At 41.0% G+C, this 15391-nt stretch overlaps 1 protein-coding gene across 1 annotated transcript in view; it reads right to left on the bottom strand.

The window, feature by feature from the left end:
- Nucleotides 1-474: 474 nt before the first annotated feature.
- GNB4 (G protein subunit beta 4) overlaps nt 475-15391 on the bottom strand; it is a 27220-nt gene continuing 12303 nt past the window's right edge. The window contains exons 2-10 of the mRNA XM_042821181.1: nt 12538-12636; nt 10701-10739; nt 9889-9995; nt 8997-9060; nt 8094-8256; nt 7818-7884; nt 7498-7699; nt 6077-6293; nt 475-5331 (exon numbers count right to left, since the gene is read on the bottom strand). Of these exons, the coding sequence (XP_042677115.1) occupies nt 5225-5331; nt 6077-6293; nt 7498-7699; nt 7818-7884; nt 8094-8256; nt 8997-9060; nt 9889-9995; nt 10701-10739; nt 12538-12594 (1023 nt within the window). The 5' untranslated portion in view covers nt 12595-12636 and the 3' untranslated portion in view covers nt 475-5224. The remainder of the gene's footprint in view (nt 5332-6076; nt 6294-7497; nt 7700-7817; nt 7885-8093; nt 8257-8996; nt 9061-9888; nt 9996-10700; nt 10740-12537; nt 12637-15391) is intronic.

Below are 15391 nucleotides of genomic sequence, written 5' to 3' on the forward strand. Positions count from 1 at the left end.
AGGGAAAAGCCACCCCCTTGCTTCCACTGGAGGACAAAACCCACAACCACTGAGGTTGAATTTGCATTTCACCAAGCAGTATTGACTGCTTAGTTCAGTTGTAGAGAAAAGAATCAGTGAATCGGTACTACAGCCTTAAAAAAAAAAGTGGCAGATGGCACTGTGCAACAGGAGTTCTGCAGGTAAGAATGAAGGAACGTTGTAAAAAAAATAGTTTTGGTCCAGGTTGGTCCCTTACAAACTTCCTGCTCTCTTCAGTGCAGCCTGACCAGGTCCTGGTGAGTTCATTTAGCCTCCAAAAAGCGATTTTGGGTTAGAAGAAAGAATAACAATTCTGCTGTTTAACAGCAGAAGCAGCAACATCCAGAGTGCCTCCTGCTGATCTGCCTCCATGGAGCTCAGGGAAAGAGCCTCCAGCTGCAGGGCAGGGGTCTATGAAGCGGAGTTGGAAAGGAGCATCCACACAGGGCACCCTCTGGTTAAAAGCACTTGTTTATTGGTTACAATATCAACTCATGGCAACATCTTTCACTGAGCCACTGTACAAATACAAAGAAAAGATCCATTGTGAGGGGGAAAAAAAAAAGCTATAAACAGAGTTCATAGCAAGTGATCTTTTTTCACAGGGAAGTCTTTTTACAACAGCACTGTTAAAGAACAAATGGCACAAGTCCCTGGTTTTTTCAATAGCTTAAATAAAAGCTTTAAGACTGTTTCTGTATACATACACGATCCAAAGGCAGTGCAGAATCACTTCATAATTGGTAACATGACTGCAGTTATCCAAAGTAGTCAGCAACAAGTGACAGAAGGAACCGAGCTGATGAGAAATGCCAGAAACTGAAGGCAAATTAAAACCGAGATGGTTAGAAGCAGTTTTGTTTTGGACTCCTTTGGATGTAATATGTACTACAAGTGTTCAGATGCTTTTATTTTTTTCTTCTTTAAAAAAAAAGAAAGAAAAGGAAAAAAAGAAAAAACACAAATAGAGCACCATTGTGTAAGTAAAACAAAGGCTTGAAATATCTAAGACTATTCCACTGAAGTCCATATTAGTTAAAACCTAAACATACTGTGTGGTATAAGAATGTCAGGCACATGTAATCTGTTATCAGTTATATCAATTAGTAACACTGTTCACACATTTACCATAACAACACTGCATTAACATTCTGCATGTATTTTACATAACCAGCAATTGGATAAAAAGGCTTGTGGTGCCTCTGAAGTGTAGGAAGTAGTTTACCAGCATGCATGCCAGATTACTGTATACAAAGTGCACCATCAACCCATGCTTAATTACTTTTACAGGAAATGCTATCTCAAAAATCAGTCATTCTGCTACACAACCATTTATACCAACTATTTGAATTAGCCAATACTTATTCTCACCAACATCTTAAAGCACAGCACTAAACCTAGTGGAGGTGACTGTCCTCAAAGAGGAAAGACTAAGCACGCTTGGAATGTTTTCACAATGGTTTCATTCTACCTTAAAGTAACGCCAACTTCATTGTGGGACACAAACTGAAGAGTTAACTATTTCCAACCCATGCACAACAGTAAGCACGCCAGGACCAGCTGTTACATCCATTCAGCTTTGGACAGTCCAGGTCAGGCCCTCTCCCAGACTGGGGGCAGCCCATCAATCCACGTTCCGCTTCAGTAACGCAGATCGGTGTCAATGCTCAAACCTGTCAGTTCTGCCAAACACTGCCAGGCAGCTGCAGCTTTGCAAGGCAGATGGTGCTGATGGTTGGAAGAAAAAAGGTCTGGAGACAGATGAAAACAGGCCAACATTGCAGTACTCAGTGAGTATACAGTGAGAAGCTTCTGTGGTTTCCAGAATCTCAATCAAGATCCCCACCAATAAATCGATGTCTGAATCTACACAAGAACAAGCCCAGCTTGGGTGCTTGCCTGGCCTGATCAGCATCCTGTATTGCAGTATTAAATCAACACTGGAAAATGCTGACAAAAAAACCCAAAAACTACCCAACAACTGTACCTGAATGAAATAAATCTTGCTACGCAAAGCACTGAGTTCCACGTTCCACTTTCCAAGCTATAACCAATAGGATTTTAGAAGAGAGGCTGGGAATGAGTTACTTTGCCACCAATGGTTTTGGCACAATGGTCTCAGTTACTACATTTCTGTAATTACACAAGGTATTTGAAATTCAGACCATGATGGCAGCAAACTTCTACAGTTTAAGATGTACCCACTGGGGCTGCAAAATCTGCTGTACACCCAGTTTGCTGCCATGGAGCAGTTAGAAATTGCATGAGCTGCACACGTGTGCCTACGCCATAGCAGAGGCACAGAGGCACAGACCATTCTCAAAGCTGGGAATTAAATCTTGTAAGTAAAACCTACAAAGGCTCATTTTCTTAACTTCCTCATATTGGAGAGAGTTTGAGCATTTAGCCATTAAACCACATCCATTCTCGTGAGTGAGCTCACCACTGATAGCCATAAGAGAAAGAAACTTCATGATTTGGCCTCATACAACAGCAGCAATGCATTACATCAAGGCTGTAGGCTTTTTTTTTTCTCATTAGATAATACAGGACAGTAATTAAACAGCAAACATCACCTTGGCAGGATCTATCACAAGCTTTCTACAAGTTCCCAAGACACATCAGATACTTTTTCCAGTTGTGCTGAGGCTCCTTCCACCTTTCCTTGTGCACCACCACAGAAGGAGCCACCATGGGACCTGCAGCACTAGAAGAACCAGTTAACCAAACAGCAAAAACAGGCAGGTATTTTAATGATGCTTTTGGAAACCTCACAGGCAAGTAGTTGGCATTCCTTACTAGCAGCTGAATCCAACAACTGCTCATCAACCAATGATAGTGAAGTTATTTGCAGTAATACCTGTACCAGAGCCATTACCATGCTTACAGTCTACCCAAACTTTTAAGAAAAGTTATATACATTTGTAAAGTTGTTTTTGGAGCTTCACAAGTAGAAACCAGCTTGAACACCAGAATGTAAAAATGGCATCTGTCTTCGCAACAGCGTTGGCTAAGAAATTGGTTCAAAACACATCTCTATGGAAAAAAACTTTTTAGAAAAAGAATATTTTCTTAAAATTCTATAGTAACAAATTCACTCAAGGCAGCTGTGAGTTAAAAAAAAAAAAAGTTAAGTGCACCACTAAAAATTGAACCAAATCTGAGAGCTCTCAACACGCTCACTTAAAGAGTAACAAGTATTCCTTAATAGTTCTGTAAATGCAGATCGAAAAGCAAAATGCTGAGGAGTTCCTGTGACATTGTGTGATTTTGGTCCTACACCACAATCTGCTGTTGGCAAATGTACGCTCCTGCAGCACGAGATGTGCTGCTTTGTTTTCTTGAAGTGAATTTGCTGTGACTGGTACATTTATTGGCACCTTTGCCACTCAGACATGGCAAGTTTACAGGCACAGTTTGGAAGTGCGGAAATTTAGGATTACAAATATCATAAACTTGACAAAGAGCCATCTCTGTTTTGGCGTACTACAAAATATTGGGCACTTAGATTTGGTACCTGACCCACCGATACCCAGACTCCCCATAACTTCAGCTGAGGGCGGATGAACGTTATCTTCCAACCTGGTAATTTAAAATTCACATCTATTTAAGACAAGTCACTTCAGAAAAGCCAATAGACTTGATTTCCCCTTTCTACAAATGCCACAGGCTTTGAGATTGCCAAGGGAACATCCACTGCAGGCACAAGCATGCTGCCAGGCACCAAGAAGTTAAGCAGTCCTCCTGGGTAGTTTCAGATGGGCATCACTCACTTGATTTTCTTCTACCTACACTCAACCATAGTTGATCAGAACCTGTCACTTATAAGCAGCTGCCACCAACATCTGAATAAATCAGGAAGAGGAGATGGCTATTTACAGTGTGAGAACTGCAGAACAATTAGCATCTAATGAGCCACTATGGCACAGACCTGTGACCACAGGAGAACAAGCAAGTCGCTAACTTCATAGCACAAAGTTTTAAAGGGCCACACAAGTAAGTAAGGTTATTTGGTTCACTGTAAGTTACACAATTCCTTTCATAACTCACACTGCACGTAACTGACAACAAGCACTTTTGGTTGTGGTATGCTTTGGCAAACCCCCAGTTTGGAGGGGAATTACAGGTGATTAACTGCACATTTAAATCTTTAAGATTCTAAGCAAAGTTCTCTTGAATTCCCGTTTGTTGGGGTGACTGAGCAAGCTCTGCAAGCACACTGCTTTCTGCACAGAGTATCACGCCAAATCGCTGTTAGAGTTTGTGACAGGCCAAACTGTCTCATTTAGAGCTGAACTGTCAAAAAGAAAAGCACTCAGCCACTTAACAACAGCAGTGCAGGTCACCTGGTTTCCATACCCAAGGCTGGGTGGAATAGCAGATGCGGAAAGCCGCAGTAAGGAGGCTAATACTTCTGAACTGGACTTTTTTTTCCCTCTGTTGTTGCAACTCTGCCTGGCATTAACTCCTTGGTGTCTGGAGGCTGCCACTGCCAATGGATGAACCAGGAACCACTGGCTTAAGGAAGAACCCCCACGATTAAAAATAGGCAAGCAGGTCAAGAAGTGAGTGAGTAAGGCAGTAGGTATTAACTGGGAGTCTCCAGGGCCTCTAAAAAAAAAAAATAATAAATTCAAATGCCTTCCATTATAAAAACATACATACCATTGGCTTCACTTTATCTACAGTAAATTCACAAAAACATTTAAAACAGCAATTATAGTTCATCCACTACAAAACTCAGAAGTGACACCTCAGGTTAAAGCAAAGCTATAAATGTAGTTCCTTAAAAAAATGCAAACATATTTCTTTACATACAGACAAATGTTACATGATTGGCTGCTATAACGTGTATATTCTGTTATGTACAAATAAAAGTACAGGATTAGCAGACTGAGCACAAGCAAAAACCCTTCAAAGACAATCTAACCAAACCATCAAAAACAAAAAGACTGGCTCTTAGTTTGTCGGTCACCATGATTATGTGTGCTGGCCCCTTTTAAAAAGTCAGTGATTTCTTCCCCCCTCCCCTGTTTCTTCACTTGATTTTTTTTCTAGTTTACAGAAAGCCTTTTTGTGTAATAATCAGTGAATAGAAAAACTTCACCTGCAAATACAAGGTAGAAATGTTATTTCACAGCTATAGGCTGCAGCATTGATCTCTCCAGGTCTCAAGTGGAGAATGTACATGTTTGGCTCCCAGTTAATTCCAGATTCTGAGAAAACTGTCCCAAGACCCTGTAGCTACAGCCATGCCATCATCAGTAACACCTAAACAGCTGACACGGTTGTCATGGCCAGCAAGGACACCTGGAAAAGAACAACTGAATGTTAATGTTTACAGGATGGAGCAAGGACTTCAGCTGCTACTCTGCCCTCCCAGATTAAGTCTTCAAACAGGCTGATAAATGCATAACAAGAGGTCTAAGCACCCTCCGTTTTCTTTAGCTTCAGGAACTGCACATCACAACAGCCATATCAGGAAAAAGAACAGTGAAGCTACTAACAATACGTGCACACAAACAAACACGTTTCTGCCTCCATTTATTTCCTCTACTCTAAAACTTTTCCATCTTCTTGCCCCACAGGCCTCCTCATCCCTTGCCACGCTCTGCACTGTTTTGTCCCATGTTTTCAGCAATGCCATCCACAACGTTGGCCATCAAGTCAGTTTCAAAATCAAATGTGATATCTTTGATAATACCAGAGAGAGCTACTTGTCAGAAGCATTACTACTTGTGATAGGTGCCAGAACCAATGCAAATGCAACATTTTGTATTGCCTAGTTCTGTACGTTTCAGCAAGATAAACTTTCCATCCATATAATGCAACTTTGGTGGCTGTTCCTTAACCTTTAGAGCTATCTTTCAGCAGAGATAGAAGATGGCCAACGCACTGTAACAACTGGAAGATACAACCAAATGAAATGGTATCATTCCAAGAGAGCAGTGCCAACAGGAAGCAAGCAGAGTTCATCACATCAGCACTGACAATGAACCAGCCCTGCACAGATTTGCAATATCCACCACCGCTCGCTGCAGTTACACGCACTTACCTGCCCTCTCTCCTTTCAGAGTATCCCACACATTGCAGTTGAAATCATCATAACCTGCTAGCAAAAGGCGACCACTTTTTGAGAAGGCTACAGAAGTGATTCCACAGATGATATTGTCATGTGAATACATCATTAATTCCTGATCTGCACGCAGGTCAAAGAGTCGGCAAGTGGCATCATCAGATCCAGTGGCAAATGCGTGTCCATTGGGGAAAAACTGGAAGTTTTAATTAAGAGACAGAAGTTTGACATCAGAAAAACACATTTCTCATGCGTTATTTCCAAAACATCACCATGTGATATGCTCAGGGTGACCAGGCAAAGACAGAATGATGTCCTGAACAAAAATAGTTTGTCAGCAAACTCTGCTACCCGCACAGCTTTGCGATTAAACACTTCTGGAACAGTACTGGTAACACTTGAATTACTGCACTTTTACTCAGACAAGTTCCTGCATGCAGTTCAGCAGGCATCAAAAGGGATATAACTAACTCCTGTGAAATGAAGCAAAATGTATTTCTGCCCTCTCTGAGGGCCAAGAAGACCTATGTGAAGTGCACACTATGTTCCCTCTTAAGATGGTCAGCCAGGTTAGCTCAGCCAAGACAGAAGATTGCAAACAAGCAATTTCAATTGCCAAAATCTACTCCAAATCAAAGCCTGTCTTACAACAGCCATACTGATTGAAATTGGAATGAAAAGAGCTCAGCACATCTCAGGATTCAGGTCTAAGTATAGGAACTGCATTTTTGTACAGGTCATGCCTCTGGTATTTTCTCAGCCTTAATAATTTTTCATGTTTATCAAGAACAGATGCAGCTTAGATTTCATTCCCTATTTATCAGAGCTTGTATCTTGCAGATCTGAACATAGTGTTATTATGACAGAGAGGAAATATAATCCAGTTTATAAATATTACAAAATTATTCTGAGGATCAACGTTCAACGTAAGCACTGGTTCTTAACTTTGCCTTCCAGCACATTTCCAGCTTCTTTTTCCCCAACAGAAAGTACCGCATACGCTTTTATTTAACAAAAAGGCTTAAGTTGAGGATGCTTGGCTATTCTGCTCCCTCTCAGCATATTGTATTTATCTACAATTTCAGTTTTAACACTGTCATACTGCAAAAAGTTCCCATGCTCTTTTCTTTGCTTCTTAAAAAAGCACAGTCTCAGTGGCTGAACAAGAACGTTGCTTAAACTATTCCAAAACCACTTCAATGCATCACACATAATGGTAATAATTCAGTTACACTCTGGATCACAGGTTATTTGGCAATCTTCATTCTACATAACTCAGTCTCCACCCGAAGTCACTGACTTTAAATCAAGGTAACTCGACAGACTACAGATTAAATCCATGCACCTACTGCTGTATTCTCCTGCCTTCTTCCCATGCAGAAGTACAAACGTTCACTTACACAAACGGCGTTAATATCTGACACGTGCCCTGTGAACGACTGCCTGCACATCCCATCCCGAATATCCCAGAGCTTCGAGGAGGCATCGCAGGCACCCGAAACAAAAGTCCTCATATCTGGACTTAGAGAGAGACTCATTACATCGCCGGTATGCCCAGTGAACGTGGTGGTCTGCTGACCAGTTTCAATATCCCACAGAGCGCTGCAGAGAAAGCGACAGCGTTAACACCCTGTAGTTGGTTACTGAGAGCTTCAGTTTTATTTAACACTGACGCACTGGGCAGGAAAAAAAGAACATTAATATAGACAAAAAAACTTACCAAGTGGTGTCTCCTGAGCTAGTGACAATTTGGTTGTCATCCAAAAAGCGACAACAGGACAAGTATCCTAAAAACAAAACAGTTACAAAAGCGTCAGATGTGAGAGTTGAAACTGAAGGTTACCATCCAAGAGCAGTTACTAAATCTCTCACAGCTATTTTGTAAGCCAGCAAAACTATTTCACAGTTCACAATACACCTCAAAGCGAGACTGTTCCATTTGATGCAGTAAAACACAAAAACAGAAAACTGAAGCTGACACGAGTGTATGGCTGACCTGTGTGCCCTGGCAGCTCTCGGCTCACTCTGACGTTGCCCTCCCTGGTTTTTAAGTTGTATATGGAACAGATGTTGTCCAGTCCACCACAGGCCACGTAGTTGCCAGACGGTGCGTACGCACAAGTCATCACCCAGGAGGATCTCAGAGGAATGGCATGCATCTTCAGGAAGACAGAGCTCATCAGTGCTGCATCACACCTTTGCTTTCATGTTTTACTGCAGTCGTTCATAACAATTCTTGGATTACAGCAGATTAAACATGGCAAACAGACTGCACATCATAAATTTTGTTCTGTTTTAGAATGTACTGCAATCTATGTTCGTGTACATATCAGGATAAAAAAATACCACTATGTCTCCTGAGCGTATATACAGAACTCCTGCACAACATTACTTAATGGTAAAGTATTCTTAACTTAAACATCTACACATTTGTTTGTTCTGGTGAGACTTCTTCGTACAGTTCTTCTGTTTCTGAGTGACAGGTTACAGAACAGAACGGCTGTACCCATGGAAATTGGACAGTTTATAGCAACAAAGCATTGCCCCACACCCTGCCTTAGTTTCTCTCCTGTAACACCTTCTTCTCCACCCCCACCCCATCTGACCTCACAGACAAAGCATTAAATCCTGAGGTTGCCCATTTCTATAATTTAAAGCCAGATCAGTTAAATAAACCTCATCACAGAGGCAGGTAAGAACAGCCAAAAGCTACAGCGCTAGCAAACTGGAGGAAAGCCATTATGTATCACCTATTACTTTTGAACACAGCCTACAGTACATCTCCACTAAACAACCAGGTGTGAAGGTTACAAAGAAACATCCTTCTAACTGCTTCATTTCATTTTTGACTTGCAAACACACAAATTATGCATGAGTTATTGATACAAATTATAAATACCTTATTTGTTGTATAACTATCCCAGATAATTAATTTTCCATCTTGTGAAGCACTGACTAGTAGCCTAAATACAAACACAGAGTGAAACAAGTTAGTATTAAAAACCTCTCAAAATAGTCACACACCACGCATGGTTTCCAAGTGAATCAGAAAGACTTTCACTATTGCCATTGTTTTTTAATTAAGTGCAACATTTGTTGGAAAATCTGCAAAGAGCTGTATGTTACACCACAGAACAAATCTCTGCATCCAAAAGGGCTCATGATTACAATGGACAAAAGAGAAAACATGTTTCATGCTTCTTAAAAAAAAACACTACAGTTATACAAAAATATAATAACTGGGTGTAAGAAATGCATACAAGGGAGAGCAGAACACAAAGCTCTATGAACATTTGACCATCAATTGCTCTAAGGCAGAGTGACAGAACTCCCTCCTAGAAGCCCTGTAACTTTTCTTTGCTATACACATGAAGATCCTTTTTCAATGAAATGAAGTTTGCTCTTAAAGTCTCAAAAATCTGTTATCATAGGAGTTACATAATTACTCCAAATCTTGGAAAATACAACCTCCATCATCCTAGGAGTACACCTCACCACAAACCCTTCTCCTTAGAGTCTAAGAGCTTTGTTAAAACTAAAAGAAGAAAAAAGCAAAATGCCTGTGGTAGTAGAAAGCACCTCTCCTTTCACCCAGTGCTTCTCTCATTACTATACAGTCCTCCCTGAATTCACAGGAACAAACTATGGCTGAAGAAATGAAAATCCTAGTCATGGTTCATGGTCTCCTCTGAGGACACCAAGACTGTACCACACGCCTCACAAAGCTTGATGCTGCTGACCACCTCATTCCTAACCTTCAAGTTGCAGGTTTAAAGACCAATTATACAAACCTTGAGTCAGATCCCCAGTGCATAGCATAAATTTTGGCTAAGTGACCTCTAAGCGTACGCCTCGTTCGCATTTGAATTCGACCCACTGAGTCCAGACTTGTTGTGATCTAAAAATAAATAAAAACCCTTGAGATACTGAGGACTATTTTTAATATAATGATAACTAAACACATTTGAATTCTGATTAATAAAAGCTATCTTGGCATGCAATAGAAAAGAAAAAAATGGATTATCAGTGTCAAAACCATGCAACGCTGGGGAAAAGAAGTTTTACAAGAGAATAACAACATAACCACTATAAGCAGAGCTTCAAAAAGCTTCTGAAGATATCACTACATCATACTGAGACTACTTCAGGTTACCAAATCTGAAAGTTCTCTATTAAAACAAAGGGAATTAAATCCTTTAACATTTACTGCATTGTTACTTTTTCAGGCATGGCAAAATCTAAACGCCAAGTATTTTTGTTCCCAAAGCACATCTAAAAGACACTGATCCAAATCCTTCCAAACAGAGTAAGTACAGTTGACACACTCTATTGTTGGAATCAGACCATACTGAGATGATGGATTTTTTTGGTTGGTTGGGATTTTTTGGTGTGGCTGTTTGTTAGGTTAGGCATGAAGGTAAAAATAAACAATTGTCTTTTTAACTGTTTAACTTCATTCACCTACAATTCCAAAGTAATTATATAAGCACATGGTACATTCCCACATGCTTGTTTTGCTGTTCCTCCAGTTACCAAACAGAAACATGTTAGTCATAAACTGCAGGGTTTGCTTAAATACAAAGGAAGAGAATCAGGAACATACCTGAGCAAGAGTTGTGTCGCTACATGCTTTCCTTGCATCCTGAAACAAGAGAACACAACAATTGAATCCAAAATGCAAAACTGAGCATCAAGCTGAGGAGCAGGAGAAGTAGGACTTAAAGGTTGCTTGAGCACAGCTCTCCTTAAGTCTCTCTTTCTACAAATTAGGTGATTAAAAAGCATTTGAAGCCAGCCCCTTTCCCTGTGCTCACTCAGCAGGCACTGAGCACCCAGGAAAGGAACTATCCAGCTGAAGTAACAACCACATGCTACACATAAATAGCAAGTCTTGCATTCACTTCTCTTGCCACAGGTGTGACAACAACAGGCACAAGAAGCAGGACATGGGGAGCAGGACAGATAGCAGGCTTGCAGAAACTTAAGCTGCTGATACGCTTCATGCTAAAGGAAAAAAAATACTCTATGAACACTCATTCATTTTATAGAATGCATGACGTTCAGGCCTTCATACAGATTCTCTGGCTTCTCCCTTTACATTATGCTTACATTCTGCACATTATTCAACCCTACTCAAAAAACAGGTTTTATTTCTGTTTGCACAGTAAGAGAAATTAGACACCTCAAACAGACTCAGTCTCCAGCCACTGGAAAACAAATACAGGCATTCAATCAGCAACCACTTCTGAGTAGCTTAAGATAATTGTCTTAGATTTAAATAGTTTTATTTCAATTTGTTTCAATTTGTGCTGTAGGGTTTCTAGTAACAGCAACACTGAAGGATCAGCCATAAGAATGCTACTGTGATTGAAAGTACAGCAGTAATAGCAGAGTGGCAAAGTCTTCGGCTGCAGCAAATGAGAACAGGCCCAAATGTGGCAGCCACGGACACAGAAATGAAGGAAAAAAGCTGCTTACCTTTGGAAGTCCTCAGATAGACAGGGACATCAACTAAGATACCTCTGCCTCCACTGCCAACCCTTACATGAGGTCTGGGAAGGGATGGATCCTGGCTCTACCCCTTCTGGTCATGCAGCTGCACTGCATCCACCCGAGCTCCCCTGGGTTGGCCCTGCCTTTCCATCAGGTGCTCAATCACTGCTTCAGGCTGTGACTCAGTATTTCCACTACACGACCCTTCCCAATTCCCTGTAATTTCTACAAATAAGGCTCAAGTTCTGCAACTACTGGGGCAGGCATCTAACACAGGTGGATGGCCCCCCTTTACCATCAATTTGTGCCCCCCTGCCCCAGGAAGTGTTCCACCTATGTGCTAATGACAATGTCATCTTTGAGAGAAGGAACAGAAGTATTTACTTACACATTTTGGAACTGAATTCATACATTCAGACCAGGATCTTAACATTCTTTAACATCTTGCTCAAGAGTTGTTTGATATACAACTTAAATGATTTTCAGAGTGTTTACTATAACCACCCTTTATAGCCTTCCTCCCAGAAAGCAAGCTTCAGAGTGGATTAAGTCATCTCAACTTATTTTTAAAGTGTCTGAACTGTAGAAATATTTATAAAATGTTGATGTCTGGAATCAGGAGGGGTTTAAAATACCAGAGCAGCAAATCCCCTAGCACAGGGCTTACTTCATCCACAGGAAGAAATACACTGGACTTTACACAAGTTTAATTGTTTAGATTAGCTGAAACACTTTAAGGTGTTCAACACCATAAAATGGTTTCTGAATGTGATCTTAACTAGATGAAGCAACTTTTCTTAAAGGGAGATATTAGCAATCTGTCCAGTATTTGTACGATTGGCCAAGTTGCAGGCAAGGATTTGCTCAGTAATAGATACAATCTTGATACTTTACTCCTTTAAAAGGAGGAACTTCACCATGAAAAATAAGGAATTAGCAATTCTTACTCTGATCTGATTTCGCAGCTGCTCTGCCTCCTGCCGTAACTGTTCCAGCTCACTCATCTTGCTTCAGTTTCTATTTCACACTCCACTGGTGAAGAAAACCTGCCAATAAGAAGGAGAGAAATAAGTTTCAGTATCACTATGCATCTATATTTGTTCTACTCTTCAGGAAGCTCCAAACAGGTACTCCTTTAGTACACTGCCTAACAACCCTGACAAAACCAAAATTGTTTCTACTCCTCAGTTATAATGAAAAATAGTTAAGTGAAGTGTATCTTGAATATAAAAGCAAACAAACAAAAAAACAACCCCACAGTACTTTAAAAAACGTTACTGAATGCATTTGAAGCGTTGCTCTTCTCATCCATCCTGCAACCTCCAAGAATGTCAGTCCTCACCCCAAGATGGCAACAGAGAGCAGAGACTGAAGCGGTCATTCAAAAACCTTTAAGCTCAACAGTGCTGTGATCGAGCATCTTTGTACACAGTACACAGAACAGTTTTCATTTTAATTAAAGATGAAAACCTTAAATCACAGACTATGGCTCAAAGAAGTTTTCTATAACTTTCCCCATATTTTCTTGGCCAAGTCATGATGTCATTTTCATTTAAAAAGCACCTAATTGGTAAGAAGGGATCACAAACAGACATCTATAAAAACACCCTCACACTGGCAAAGCCCACAGCAACCCAGAACAGTTCTCATCTGAACAAGGACACAAAGCAACTGTTCAAAAAAGCAGTGAGGCCACATGCAAGCACACTTTCAGGGTAGTTTTTAGATACAGTTTTTAAAATAATGAACAGACCTTGCATGTAAAATTTTTCAGCCTGTGTAACAGTTTCCTCAAATCAGTTCTGCTCCTTATCCCCACTACAGCCATGAAACCAAGTGACACAGGAGTCCAGTCACACTACAGACTTCAACCATCTCATTCAGCAAAAGGTTTTCCCTCCAGGTAGCTTAGCAATACAACAACCACCCCTGGACTTCTTAACAGTTCACGTGTTGGAGAGGTTGACACTTCCTGCTACAGTGAAACAGAAGTATTTCTTTAATCTACTCCTTTTTTTTTTAAACTTTTGTTTTTCAACTGAACCTCCCCTGCTTTCCACAGAACCACTGTGAAATCCTTTTCAGAATAAATCCAGAGCCATACACAAATTGGATCACCTCCAAATCCAACCTATGGTAACAACAGCATGGGGACTTCAGTCTAACCAACTTTTTCAGCTATACCTAAGGCAACTACAAAGCCTTTCCTTAAGTCTGTGTTCTGTTCAACTACAGAATACTATAATCCACACGTGAACATTCTAGGAGACTACTTTATTCACAATCAATGTCCTCTTTCAGAAGCCAGAGTACGTTAACGTTGCTTAGTACACAACAGGTATAACATAGATGTAATCCATACACATGTCCAATTCCAAAATTCAATTTTTAAAACCTGTAATCACTTCAGCATGCTTACTAATCAACTGCTTCTACTGTTTCTGAAGTTCACTTATAACTTCAATACAGTTGATAGGAACACTGCACCACTATGAAATGTAGTCCTATCATCAGTTCCAACAGCATCATACTCTCCTTTTTAAAATGCTTTCCCTTTTTTGCTCTAGAACCCACAAAAAGCACCACAGTCAGAACAACGGCCACAATTAGGAAAAGTCAAGGCACCTTTTATCGTCAGGTAGCACTGTGAGTGTATGAGAAAACCAGTGCTCACGGACCACTGATGATCATTCCGCACTTCAGCCATGAAGTCAGTGTTAATGACTCTATAATGCCACTACTATCAGCACTGTCCATTGTGAATGCCACTTCCATACGATGCTGCAGCAGCTGAACGGCTTAAACGGCGTTACAGCTGAACATGGCAGTGCATGGACATAACCCAGCTAGCCCTCCATCCACCCATCTCTGGAATCAATCCTAAGCCACTTAAAGGACAATGCCTTTCCTACCTTTCCTTTAACAAACAAACAAAAAAAATCCCATTCCTTTTAGCTGAGAAGCCCTAGCAATGTCAGTACATCCTGAAGTGTGCAAGGCCATTGGCGTTATTGCTCAGCTGGGATGCTGCAGTGGTTTGAGGCCAATCTATACCTCACTGAACACAAAAGCCTCCAAGTCAGCACTGCTACAAAACCCAGATGAACTGAAAGCTCAGATAAACCAGTTTAAAGTTCTTTCACAGTTCACAGCAGCTGAACATCAAACTCTGAGACACTCTTAAGCTATAGATAAGCACAGAGGTACTACAGCAAACAAACTCAGTGCACAGTGTAACCATCAGACTGAAGTGCATCCCAAGCTCTTTGCTGGGCTGGCTGCCTGCAGATCACACCATGACAGCATGTACGCCCTAATGGCCATTCACCATGAAGCATTTAGCAGAGCTGTGAGAAAGATGCTTCCACTTGGGATTTTTTTTAAACACTATTTTGAGACGCCCACAGGAAATTGGGGAAATGGAGTGGGTGAGGAGGAAGCTCTCACGGATCCTTTCCCAGATGTGCACCAACTCAGCAGCTGCTGGCAAACGTGAACACACAGCTGGTGTCAGAATCAGCACAGCAAAGCAGGAGTTTGTGTGGAGGCATCTCTGACTTTGATGCTTCTGATTCTACAGTGATATGGTAAAAGTGAGAAAGAGAGAAGAAGCCATGGTAAAGATGCAGCTGTATGTGCAGACCATTACCCAAATCAGATAAGCCAGATGCTTCTTTCCCAGTGCAATTCCCAACGTGCAGCACGCTGTGCTATGAACAGTATCTGCTGCAGCAAAGAGGCCTGGTGGGAATAAGCAGCAGGAAGTGCAGGAACTTGTTAATAATGCTGCTAGCCAGGGGG

This window comes from Centrocercus urophasianus, unplaced genomic scaffold, assembly GCF_019232065.1.
Source record: "Centrocercus urophasianus isolate 14NV4802_14NV808 unplaced genomic scaffold, USGS_Curo_1.0 seq_19, whole genome shotgun sequence".
In the NCBI taxonomy this organism is placed as follows: Eukaryota; Metazoa; Chordata; class Aves; order Galliformes; family Phasianidae; genus Centrocercus; species Centrocercus urophasianus.